Genomic DNA, 13,268 nt, shown 5'->3' on the forward strand with positions numbered 1-13,268 from the left:
TGAATGAAATGAATGGTAATTCCATTCATTTAAAAAATCACTTTAAATTACAAAAGATGAATTTCAATTTTTTTATTCAAAACAAACAATTTATATTGCTACATATTTATATAAACAAGGCAGGCTCGAGTACAAATATTTTTACTTGGGACTTGTCATTTTAAACAAAACAAAACTTTTATTAATTATGCTATAAAAAAAGAGAAATAATATAAACACAAAACTACAGTCCCTACCGTTTTCAAATGTATAAAACCATAAGTGCAACTGTCTGATGATACTGATACTACTAGTAATGTTATCAACAGTCTGATGATACTACTTCACAAAAACACCACGAAACTTTAGTAATGCTGGTGTTTCAATTATCAGTACTTTTCTTGAAATATGTATTTCTGCAGAAACAACCCTATCACTTCCAAAATTACTCAAGTGAGACTAAGAAGGTAAACAGATCAAAAGCTACTAATCTTGAACATACAATTAACTGCCTTGTTAGTAAATTGAGGACTTAAGTCTTTAAGACCTCAAAATATATAACAAATTTTGATTTTACTTATGAATAGCCAAAAACCTTACAGGACCTGATTAGTATACAACTACAGTGATTTATGACTGTCAATATGGTGTTCATGATACAATGGATAATTCAATTAGTGGTATACAGTCAGAATTCAGCAACCGCATACCGTCTGCTAAACCAAGATGGGCCTCTCAAGCTTGAAAGTTTTTAAGGTGACAGAATAATATATAGAAAAAAAATAAAGATGGCATAATTCTTTTCCATTACCTCATCTGTTCAGGTAGTCTTGAAAGTGATTCAGTATACTTATGGAAGCCTTAAATAGTTGTTACTGTTTTAAACAAAGACCTTTATAATCATGCTTTCTTTAAGATGTTTGCAGCACTGCAAACATTGCAACTAAGATAAGAATCTGGCCTGAATGTTATGGATAGATATTTTTTTTATCTAAAAGTATTTAATATCATATTACATTCATCAAATATAGTACTGTTTTTTTTTTTTTTTTTGTTAATCTCAAATTGGTTTATATAAGTACCTAAAAGATGATATATTTATTAATTCTCACCCTATTAAGCTTCGAACAGCACTGTTGAGCATTTAAATAATCACACTCAAGATCTGAAAGGGTTATAACCTGAAAACTTATTAAGGAATCAACACAGTTATCAGAAAGTATTTAAGCTACTTTTTTTGATACATGCATCCCCTACAGAATTTTTTTAAAGAAAAATATTCATAAAAGTAGTTTCATTCTCACATAAAAATCACTTATGTCATCATTATTTCAGTTTAAGTTGCAAATTATGTATAAATTTAATACTTAATACAACCTAATTTTCCTCTGTTAAATCTATAGCCTCTTAAGCTGTGGTGGGTATTATTGCTGTGCTGTATATGTTTCAGCAGCAATAAAGATTAATATACAGCATATCCTGCTATGACATGTGACATACGTTCTGGAGAAAAAAAAAAGAAGTATGTAATAGAAATGGATGCTACAGCACATTTTCATATAACATTTAGACAGTTTCCATAAATGTTATAAACTGCCAACACTTATTCCATTTTATGAAGAGTATTGGCATTACTCAATTACTTGGCTTGCTTTTTTTTTTTCTCTTCTAAAATAAATATGTAGCTGCTCATCTGATCTTCTTTCGAACATACAGCTTCTTTTATGTCTAAATCCATGTCAGAAATCCTTTTTGCCAAAACTTTAAAACTTCCACTTTAAATTTCAATATTTAATGATTTCCATTTCCAAGCATTTTATTGGAACACGATCGTTATTCTTTTTTCACTCACTGTTTACAGTAAGGGTAGTAACAATATGTACTTAGAACAGAATATTTTTATAAATAAAATATATAAAAAATCAAAATATGCAATATGCACTCACTCAAACAACTAAACTGAAATGACACTAAACAACTCTAAATTGAAATCAGAAACAAAGTGTGACATGGTGGCTTGTGGGTCTTGTATGCATATAACTTCAAGTTTTTGAGTTTGTAGTGGAGGTGTCAAATAAATGTGTACATTAGTTAAACGTGCACTGTATAAGATGACATGTTACAGCAGGATGAGCTAACATTTTCCCCAGGGGCTCACATCTTGTGAGTAGGGGCTTGGCACACCCAGGGTCCTGAGCTGGATATCATCATCATTCTTCTCTTTCTTGATGATTCCCTTTTATTTCTCTCTCTCTCTCTCTCTCTCTCTTAGGGTTACTCGGGAATTTTTTTTTGGCTGGTGCACCACAAGCCTCAGGCTTCCTTGCACCATATAGCTAATAATAATAATAATAATTACAGCAGGATGAATTAACATTACAGCAGAATGAATTAACATTACAAAAGTTATTCGGTAAGGAGTATAACAACAAACAAAACAATTATGCTTAAAAATATTACTACTTACAACAACTACAATTAAAAAAGATTATTATTATTATTATTAGCTATATGGTGCAAGGAAGCCTGAGGCTTATGCTGCACCAGCCAAAAAAAAAAAAATTTCTGAATTACCCCGAGAGAGAGAGAGAGAGAGAGAGAGAGAGAGAGAGAGAGAGAGAGAGAGAGAGAGAGAGAAAGAGAAAATAGAAGGGCATCACCAAGAAAGAGAAGAATGATGATATCCAGCTCAGGACCCTGGGTGTGCCAAACCCATACTCACCAGATGTGAGTCCCTGGGGTTACTCAATAAGGAATAACTTCAAAGTTTTTGGAATAATTCCACAGGTATGGGCAGATCACTGCAGAAATACAGCATTTTGTTTTATAAAAATGATTCAAAAGAAATTCTTTGTGAACTTCTTGGTTCATAATTAATGCAGATCCTTATTAGCAATGCAGCAAATTAATTTTCTACTACTTACACAGCTCCTTATGTTGAGGTTAATGCTCAATACAATTTTAATCATAGCCACAATCGAGAAACTCTTAACAAATGCTGTATTATAAACTGTTTTTGTTATGGCTAATGTCACCATTCAGTTTTAACTCCTATAATGCTCTTGTTCTTCCAAAGCCATACATTGTCCATTTAATCAATTGTAATGTTCTCATGAAACAGATCATTATCTTAATTTTTACACAATAGATTAGTTTCTCAATATAGTTCATGTCCTTAAGATATTTAACCCCAGGGGCTCACAGCTGGTGAGTATGGGCTTGGCACACCTAGGGTCCTGAGCTGGATATCATCATTCTTCTCTTTCTTGGTGATACCCTTCTACTTCTGACTCTTCTCTCTCTCTCGGGGTAATTCAGAATTTTTTTTTTTTTTTGGCTGGTGCAGCATAAGCCTCAGGATTCCTTGCACCATATGGCTAATAATAATAATAATAAATAATCATGTAAACACACCTATTCCAAATAATTAAATCCTTTACTCCCCATCCATACACTGTACACTTATCCTTTATTAGAAGGAATTATAACAAATCTTTTGATTACAATAGCTGATATAGATTAAATGGATAAAAAATACTTCTTTATTACAAACTTCTTGCACCTTAGTATTTTTTGTTGAGTTTAAATTGAATAAAGAAATAAGGTAAAAATAAAAATAAGACATCGCCATTAAGATGTACATGTCGCATTAGCATTAGTAGAGGCATTTTATGCAAGAAAGCAAGCTTATGCAGCATCAGCCAAAAAAAAAAAAAAAAAACCCACTTCCACTTCACCCCTCTGTTCGTTCAAAATACCTGTCCAGCTGAGCCTTAAACTTATTTAGGCTATCAACCTCCAGCACAAGGGATGGAAGTCTGTTCCACCAACCAACCACCCACTGGCTAAAGGCAAATTTCTGCACGTCTATCCTACATCTGTCTTTCCTCAATTTGAATTTATGCCCTCTCAGGTGATTTTCTGAGCTAGAGGAAGAATCCCATCAGCATTGAGCATGCTCAAACCATTCAAGGCTTTTATACACCACTATCAGATCACCACGCTGGTGCCTAGTCTCCAGACACTGTAATCTGCAAAACTTAAGCCTTTCTTTGTAAGAGCACCCCTTTGTTCCATTCACTAATCTTGTTGACCTTCTCTGTACACGTTCCAGCAGCTCTACATCCTTCTTGAAATGAGGCCTCCAGACCTGTATACAGTACTCTAGGTGTGGCCTGACCATTGCCTTATACAATGGAATAATCACCTCCTTATCCCTGCTGGAAAAATTCCTGTATATCATTGACAATACTCCATGAGCTCATGGAGCCCGTCTGCACTGCTCAGAGAACTTCATATCTGCCTGCACAACCACCACCAAGTCCCTTTCATTCTCTACCACTGTCAGTGTAGTACCACAGAGTTGATACGTTGCTCTGGGGTTGCTGTTTCCCATGTGTAGTACTTTACATTTGTCAATGTTAAACTTCATTTGCCACCACTCAGCCCATCTGCTCAACCTTTCCAGATCCTGTTGCAGCAGCATAGTGTCAGTAGTGTCCTTGACAACCCTGCCAACCTTTGTATCGTCTGCAAACTTGGACATTAATCCCGATATACCATCATCAATATCATTTATAAATACAGAAAACAATAATGGACCCAACACTGAGCCCTGAGGGACTCCACTAATAACATTAGTCCACGATGAGCAGTGTCCATTGATTACCACTGAGTCTTCTCCCCCTCAACCACCCCTTTATCCATAGCAGCAATTTGCCTTCAATGTCACACTGCTCCAATTTGTGTAGCAGTCTTCCATGTGCAACAGTATCAAAAGCCTTTCTAAGATCCAAGTATATAATATCAAAGTTATTCCCTGCATCCAGTTCTTTTGTGACTGCATCATAGTATCCAATCAAGTTGGTCAGGCAAGACTTCCCCTTAACAAAACCATGCTGTGTCTGAGCTATAACTGAAGTCTTGTCTAGATGATCCTGCAGTGCTTCTTTAACCAGTGCCTCCAGTAATTTTCCTGGAACAGAAGTTAAGCTCACAGGTCTATAATTACTTGTGTCAGCCTTTGATCCTCCTTTGTGAATTGGGGTCACATTTGCACATTTCCAGTCTATGGGTACCTCCCCTGAGTCCAAGGAAGCTCTCATAATTATGGCTAAGGGTTTGCTTACTTCCTTTGCTGCCTCCTTTAATATAACTGGATAGATCCCATCCACCCCAGGTGCCTTTCTTGTGTTTATCTTCAACAGTTTCTCCTCCACTTTACTCCCAGTTATTTCAAGATTCTGTAGCTTACTGCTAGAGTTGAATACACCTCTGGCATTCCCCTTGCTGAATAACTCCTCATGTGTGAATGTCAATGCAAAATATTCATTTAGTTTGTTAGCTACCTGAGCAGGATCATCAACAGTTGACCCATCAATATCAAGTGGACCAATCTGATTCATCCCCTTCCTTCTAGAGTTTACATAAGTAAAGAACTCTTTGCTGTTTTTCTTTGCATCCCTTGCCAAAGATTTCTCGTAATCTGCCTTCGCCTGCCTAACCTCCTTTGTAACTTGGTTGCATATCAACTTATATCTATCATAGGCTTCTGTGTCATGTGTTAATTTGTAAGTATCCAATGCCTTTTTCTTCTCTACCATATGCCTCATTAGTTCATCTGACATCCATTTTGGCCTAAACCTTGAACAATATTTCTTAGTTGGTATGTAAAGCCTAGTAGCTTCCAAGATAAGTTCTTTGAATGCTTCCTATTTTGAATTTGCTGTTGGTAACATCATCAGTTGGTCCCACTGTATAGAATTTAAATACTGTCTCAGTCCATCGTAGTCGCCTTTACGGAAGCAATAACCCTTCCCTTTACCACTAATGGTAGTTACCTCTTTGAGTAAATCCCACTTCAGCACACTGTGATCACTGCCACCTAGTGGTTCATTTATCTGCAGATTCTTAATGCATGAAGAATCACTGCTGATAATCAAATCAAGAGTATTACTCCCTCTAGTTGCCTCCTGAACATGCTGATGTAGAAAACAATCATCCAATAAATCCACAAAAGCCCTACTAGTGTGTGAGTAACCAGCCCCCAAATTCCAGTCAATATCTGGGAAATTAAAATCTCCCATTATAAGACTCTCTGATTTACTGGCCCACTCTATTTCCCTGTACAGTTCCTTATTATACTCATCAGAGTCATTAGGCCTATAGCACACTCCTACTCTCAATTTTGATCTCCCAATGCTTATGTCACACCAAACTGACTCAACACTGCACGGTCCAGCGATGTCGACTGGCTTCACTTCCTTGGTTTTTATGTGTTTCTTAACTAATAGCATAACCCCTCCCACCTTCCTATCCTGTCTATCCTTTCTGTAGACGTTGTACTCCTCAAATTGCAGTTCTGCATCCCTTATATCTGTGTGACACCACGTCTTTGATATCCCAACAATATCTGCCTTTGATGTTTTGAGCAATACCTCAAATTCATCAAATTTATTTACTAAACTCCTAGCATTGGTGTACACGCAAGTATACCTGCACCTGTTTCTATTCTTAGCTACCCTAACACAACCCATGTGTTTACTTGTACCGCAATGGCTCCCAGCAGTCTCTGAAATACCATGCATCTTGTTTTTCAGGCTTCTGCTCATTCTAATAGAAGCAGTGCAAGAATCTTTTTCACCTCTGCCAGTGGCTACTGTCAATCTATTGGTCTTTGTCTCCCCCCAAACTAGCAGTTTTCCGACCCACCTAACACTGCCTCGATAGCATCAGCAAATATTCTTGCACCCTTTCTATTTAAGTGTATCCCATCCCTGTAGAAGCAATCTCTCCTGTTAACAAGTACAGTCCAGGCTGAAAAATATTCTACCCCTTGAGCCTTGCACAATCTTTCCAGGGCCGAATTGATTGACAAGGCTCTCATCATATACTCCCTCCTATCGTGTCTGGGCAGAATTGCAGACACTTTCAAATTCAACCCTAATTCTCGGCTTTTGTTCAACAGTGACCTGTACTTGTTAAGTAATTCTGCCGGTCTCCTACTCTTAATATTATTAGTGCCAACGTGTACAACTATATCACCTTTTGTGCCCTTAAAAGATGATATTCGCTCTACAACGTCATCAACCTTTGCCCCTGGCAGACATACCCTGGTCCTGTTCCACCTATCTTTTTTACAAAGCATGTTCCCCGTTTCCATGACAATAGAGTCACCAACAACTACTAGCTCCTTCGGGACCAGCGCATTCTGCCTTGGGGGTTGCCTCTGTGTCACGCGATGCCCAAGTGCAAGCTCTGGCGTTGATGTGGGCAGCTGAGAGCTTGATGGGCCCCTCAATTTAGTTTCTTCGAGGGCATCCACCCTGTCCTTCAAGCTCTCATATAGGCCCACAAGAACGCCGAGTTGTTGCCTGATATCGATACACTCCTTGCATCGTGCACACACAAAGACATCCCTCTTGGCCGTATCATGTCCCGTACCCGATTGCTCTGCAATCAACAAGCAAACAGTGCATTTTATAAGGCTGTGAGTCAGAGGACAACTGCCCCCGTCAGTTCTGCTCTGAGCCACAGCACTTCCATTAGCTTGAGCCTTTTGCTTTGCTGCTCTGGTCTGAGTCATGATTCTATTAATTTATTAATTGATTATAATTAATTATGTTATTAATTATGTTAAATATAATTAATTATATTACGTTTGTAATCTAAGTCGTTATATGTATTTATTTAAACGTACAATTTAACTGCTAACGAAGTTCAACTAACGCTATCTAGTACGGTATATAACTATCGTATCACAAAGGTGGGAAAATTATGAACGGTAGCGGAGTTGAAACACGTGGAAACCCTTACCGATACTTTTATGCAATTACAAGGCCGAGTAAAGAATAAATACACCAAATTAATCAGAAAATCACAAAATAATGTTATACTACTAAATTTAAATCAAAAGTTTTAGAAAAACAATAATTTCAAATCAATAAATAAGAAAAATCCACTTAGCGGCTTTGAACACGACCGTCTCTAGTAGCCTCGTCAGCAGACTCCATATATTTAACATGCACATGTTGGATTTCATTAGTCTAATTTCAACAGATTTGATTGTCTTTATAAAGAAATTGGTATTAGTCACTATCCAGAAGGGTGATATCTTTTCCCAGACAGTTCAGGTAAAAGTTTAAAAGCAGTGTTGCTTTACCATGGAAACATACATCCATTGTTGTGCACTCTGTTCATATTAAATATTGTAGAAATGTGAATCATTTGTCAGAAAAGGTTCATGTGCGACCAGTATAAATGGAATCAGCCACAAAAAATTTAAAAATTTCCCAAATCACCTGTCCAGTCTTTCCAATAATTTGTCTAGTTCTTTTCTTCTCTGAATTTATTCAAACTGCCTACCTCCACAATACCAGATGGAAGTTTATTCCAAGTCAACAACACACTGGCCAAAGGCAAACCTCACACCTATCCTGCAACCATTATTCTTCAATTTAATTTATGCCCCCCTCATGGATGTAGTTTGAGCAAGAGGAAAAATGCCATCAGCACTGAGCTTGCTCAATCCATTCTAAGCCTTTAAAACCTTCATAAGATCACCTTGCAGGTGCCTAGTCTCAAGATGCCGCAATTTGCAGAACTGAAGCCTTTCTTGGTAAGATCACCCTTTTGTTCTCTTCATCAATCTCATTGTCCTTCTCTCATTAGCAAGGGCACATGTGCAAGAAAGCAAGCTTATATAGAATAAGCCAACCCCCCCCTTCTCATTTCACTCATCCACCCATTCCAAATGCTTGTCTAGTTCTGCCTTGAATCTGTTTTAGCTATCAACTTTTACAACAACAGATGGAAGTTTGTTCCAGCAATCAACCACCCGCTGGCTAAAGTCAAAATTCCACATATCTTTCCTACAACTCTTTCCTCAATTTGAATTTATGCCCTGTCAGGCAATTATTCTGAGCAAGAGGAAGAATCCCATCAACATTGAGTATGCTCAAACCATTCAAGGCTTTAGACACCTCACAGGTGCCTAGTCTCCAGACACTCCAAAACTTAAGCTTTTCTTCATAAGAACAACCCCCTGTTCCATTCACTAATCTTGTTGCTCTTCTCTGTACTCGTTCCAACAGCTCTACATCCGTCTTAAAATGAGGCCTCCAGACCTGTATACAGTACTCAAGGTGTGGCCTGACTATTACCTTATACAAGGATATAATCACCTCCTGATCCCTGCTAGAAAAATTCCTGTATATCACCGACAGGACACTATGGGCTACTCTTGCAGACCGTCTGCACTGCTCAGAAAACTTCATTATCTGCCTGCACAATTACCCCAGGTCCTTTTCACTCTGTCAGTGTAGTACCACACAGTTGATACGTTACTCTGGGGTTACTGCTTCCCATATGCAGTACTTTACATTTGTCAATGTTAAACCTCAGTTGCCACCTCTCAGCCCATCTACTAAACTTTTCTAGATCCTGTTGCAGCAGTGTACTGTCATTAACAACCCTGCCGACCTTCGTATCATCTGCAAAATCATTAATGAATACAGAAAACAACAATGGACCCAACGCTGAACCCTGGGGGACTCCACTAATAACATTAGTCCACGAAGAGCAGTGTCCATTGATTACCACTCTCTGTCTTCTCCCACTCAACCATCCCTTTATCCATAGCAGCAATTTACCTTCAATGCACACTGCTCCAATTTGTGCAGCAGTCTGATCAAAAGCTTTTCTAAGATCCAAATATATGATATCAAAATTATTCTTTGCATCCAGTTCCTTTGTGACTACATCATAGTATCCAATCAAATTAGTTAGACAAGACTTTCCCTTAACAAACCCATGCTGTGTCCGAGCTATAAATGAAGTCTTGTCTAGATGATCCTGCAATGCTTCTTTAACCAGTGCCTCCATTAATTTCCCTAGAACAGAAGTTAAACTAACAGGTCCGTAATTACCCGTCTCCCTTTGATCCTCCTTTGTGGATTAGGGTCACATTTGCACATTTCCAGTCCATGGATACCTCCCCTGAGTCCAAGGAAGTTGTCATAATTATTGCTAAGGGTTTGCTTACTTCCTTTTGCTGCCTCCTTTAATATAACTGGATAGATTCCATCCACCCCAGGTGCCTTTCTTATGTTTATCTTCAACAATTTCTCCTCCACTTTACTCTCAGTTATTACAAGATTATCTACCAGATAAACTGCTCTAGCTTACTGCCAGAGTTTAATACACCTCTGGCATTCCCCTCCCTGAATAACTCCTCATGTGTGAATGTCAATGCAAAATATTCATTTAGTTTGTTAGCTACCTGAGCAGGATCATCAACAGTCGAACCATCTATGTTAATTGGACCAATCTGATTCATCCCCTTCCTTCTAGAGTTTACATAAGTAAAGAACTCTTTGCTGTTTTTCTTTGCATCCTTTGCCAAAGATTTCTTGTAATTTGCCTTTGCCTGCCTAACCTCCTTTGTGACTTGGTTACAGACCAGCTTATATCTATCATAGGCTTCTGTGTCACCTGTTATTTTTATGTATCCCATGCATTTTTCTTTTCTGCCACATGTCTAATTAGTTTATCTGAAACCATTTAGGCCAAAATCTTGAACATCGTCTCATTGTCTCTTCAAGCAGACATAGATCCTTCATAAAATGAGGCCTCCAAAACTGTATACAGTACTCAAGACGCAGCCCAACTATTGCCTTGTACAATGGGATAATCACCTCCTTATCCCTGCTAGCAAAGTTTCTGTATATCATTGACAAAACTCCATGAGGTGTCCCGGCAGCCTGTCTACACTGCTCGGATAACTTTATCTCTAACTGCACAATTACACACAGGTCTTTTCAGTTTTCACTACCCTGAGTGTAGTGCCACTCAAGCAGCAAAGAGTATGGTATCCGAGTGTAGTACCATACAGCATCTTGAAGTCCCCACATGTTTGGCGGGCACTTCAAGGTGCTGGTGTTCCATCTGGTTTTTCAATGACCTCACATTCATTGTTTTCTCTGTCTCTAGGACAGCAGTGCAACAAATAGCATTACAAAAGAAAGGAATTTGCCAGAAATGAGTTGTAGCTTGACACACACACAATGTAGTATACAATCCCTTGATTCGAAGAAATAAAATCTTGCATCTACCACTCCATATCAAACTGGGACTGGTCAATCAATTTAATGCACTGACTCCTCAAAGTAACACCTTCAAGCATACACAATAAACATTTCCAAATTGTCTGAAGCAAAATGAGAAGTGGCATTTTTAACTAGACTACAAATTAAGCAGATGTTGGCAACACAAGAACTAGAAAACAAAATGACTGATGGCTGGCAGTTGTTTCACCTTGTAGTAATTGGCTTTCTTGACAATATTAAGAGTGAAAATTACAAAGAACTAGTTGACAAATCCATTTGAAAATTACAGAAAAATGTAATTTTTCTGTAATTTTCAAATGAATATCAATCAAGCCTTTACTTACACTTTAATCCAAATTTTTTCTCACTAAATCTGGGTGATGTTAGTGAACAAGTATGGAGAGATTCTAGCAGGAATGTCGATGAAACAGTCAATGAAGTTGTGCTGGGCAACTATATCTGATCTTGGTTCAGAATGATCACACTGACCACAAGAGTAAAAAAAGATCTAATGTTTATTTATAAGGAAATGTTTTTGATTAGCCCAAAGAGGATTTCTATCTATCTATGTTCGACTTAATACGGCAGATCGCTGCCTTGTCGTTCCCATTTTCCAAAGTCACCGGACATGGGCATCTTCAGCTTTTAAAGTTCTCTTTCTCATGGCTAATAGTTCACTTTCATTTCATGTGTTTCTAGGACGTCCTCACCTTCTCTTCCCTTGTGGTATTCACTCATATATAATTTTAGGCCATCTCACTTCATTCATGCACAACAAATATCCAAACCATCTCAACCTCTTATTTTCTATTCGTTCTATATACAAAAGAGGATTTCAATTTTTTAATTAGTGATTTTTTTTTTTTAATTGTTTCCTTGCATCAAAGATTAAGAATTTGTTCTGTACAAAAGATACACAATGTTAACAAATCTGATATAGTATGACTACTGAATATTTACCATTTTTCTTTCATTTCTGGGCAAACCACTGATGTTATACAAAAACTGTCATATTTGGCATCAGCATATTGAAATTCATCAATAAATTCTAAAAATAAAGATGAACAGAACACCTTTCTGAAAATTTGTTACATAGTGTTATCACTACTTGGATCACCATTAGTTGTGCTATGTCTTTTGGGTTAGGTCTCTATGTGCAGCCATTCAGCTAATTACACAACCAGTACTCTTAACTACAATGTGACCACTTTCTGTTAAAAGCTCTACCTATGTTTCTCCCAACAAAATGTTCTCTTAATAATATAGCAACTCCAATGAATATATGGGGCACCACATCATGTTGAAAGACTAAATAGCCAAACAACCCTTTCTCCATTGAGTCTAGAATAACATTTTCCAACACATCTGCATATCTCTAATCCATCCATAGATATAGTGACAAAGTGTACATTAACAAATTCTACAAAAATATATGGCTGAGTTACGAAAGTAGATGTGACTTTCGTAACTCAGCTGTTACATTGTTACCTTCTCATTGATTTGTTAGTTATTGTGTGTGGATTTTCTTCAATCCCCATGGCATAACTATTTGTATTAGCAGCACCATGAATATAAAAGTGGGATTCTTTAGACTGGAAAATAATTTATTCATTGCTGGTGGGAACAGAAAAGGCAAATACATGGATATTAAGAAATATCATTAAAGGGTAGTCTAGAAGTCACAAATGCATATATACTTTAAGAAAATACAGCATGAGGAAGATACGAAGAAGGAAAAATAAAAGCTCCCAGTCAAAAGCAGCAGAGAAAGATAGCATGGGAGAGTTACTGAGCAACATGCCAGCTATAAGTTGATCTATAATACTATAGAAAGAATTAAGCTGGTGAAAGCTGATTACACTGGGCAATAAATTTTAAGCTTTTGATTATTTTCTTTCTGAAATATGAGGTGCTACCCAAATGTTCCCAAAATTTGAATGTTGCATTGTAACTACGTCTAGTATGGACTTTTGGCGATAGGTAACACTACATGCATCCTTTGTGAATCAGTGTGCCATGTGGCGTCGGGTTGGATAGTCAATGAATATTTACGTGCAGTTCATTGGCTGTGTGTTTCATGTAATTTGTGATTACTGCGATGGCTGATGTGAGAGAGCAACGTGCTTGCATCAAGTTTTGTTTCCTTCTTAATGATACCAGCAGCAACAGAAACCCATAAGAAGT

The 13,268-nt window shown here is 37.5% G+C and overlaps 1 protein-coding gene across 1 annotated transcript in view; it reads right to left on the bottom strand.

The window, feature by feature from the left end:
- The window catches only part of cnir (cornichon-like protein), a 248,024-nt gene that overhangs the window by 178,415 nt on the left and 56,341 nt on the right, over positions 1-13,268 (bottom strand). Inside the window, exon 2 of the mRNA XM_090375532.1 lies at positions 1,092-1,160. Within this exon, the coding sequence (XP_090231658.1) occupies positions 1,092-1,160 (69 nt within the window). The remainder of the gene's footprint in view (positions 1-1,091; positions 1,161-13,268) is intronic.

This window comes from Mastigoproctus giganteus, chromosome 6, assembly GCF_048544385.1.
Source record: "Mastigoproctus giganteus isolate SK-2022 chromosome 6, ASM4854438v1, whole genome shotgun sequence".
NCBI classification, from domain to species: domain Eukaryota; kingdom Metazoa; phylum Arthropoda; class Arachnida; order Uropygi; family Thelyphonidae; genus Mastigoproctus; species Mastigoproctus giganteus.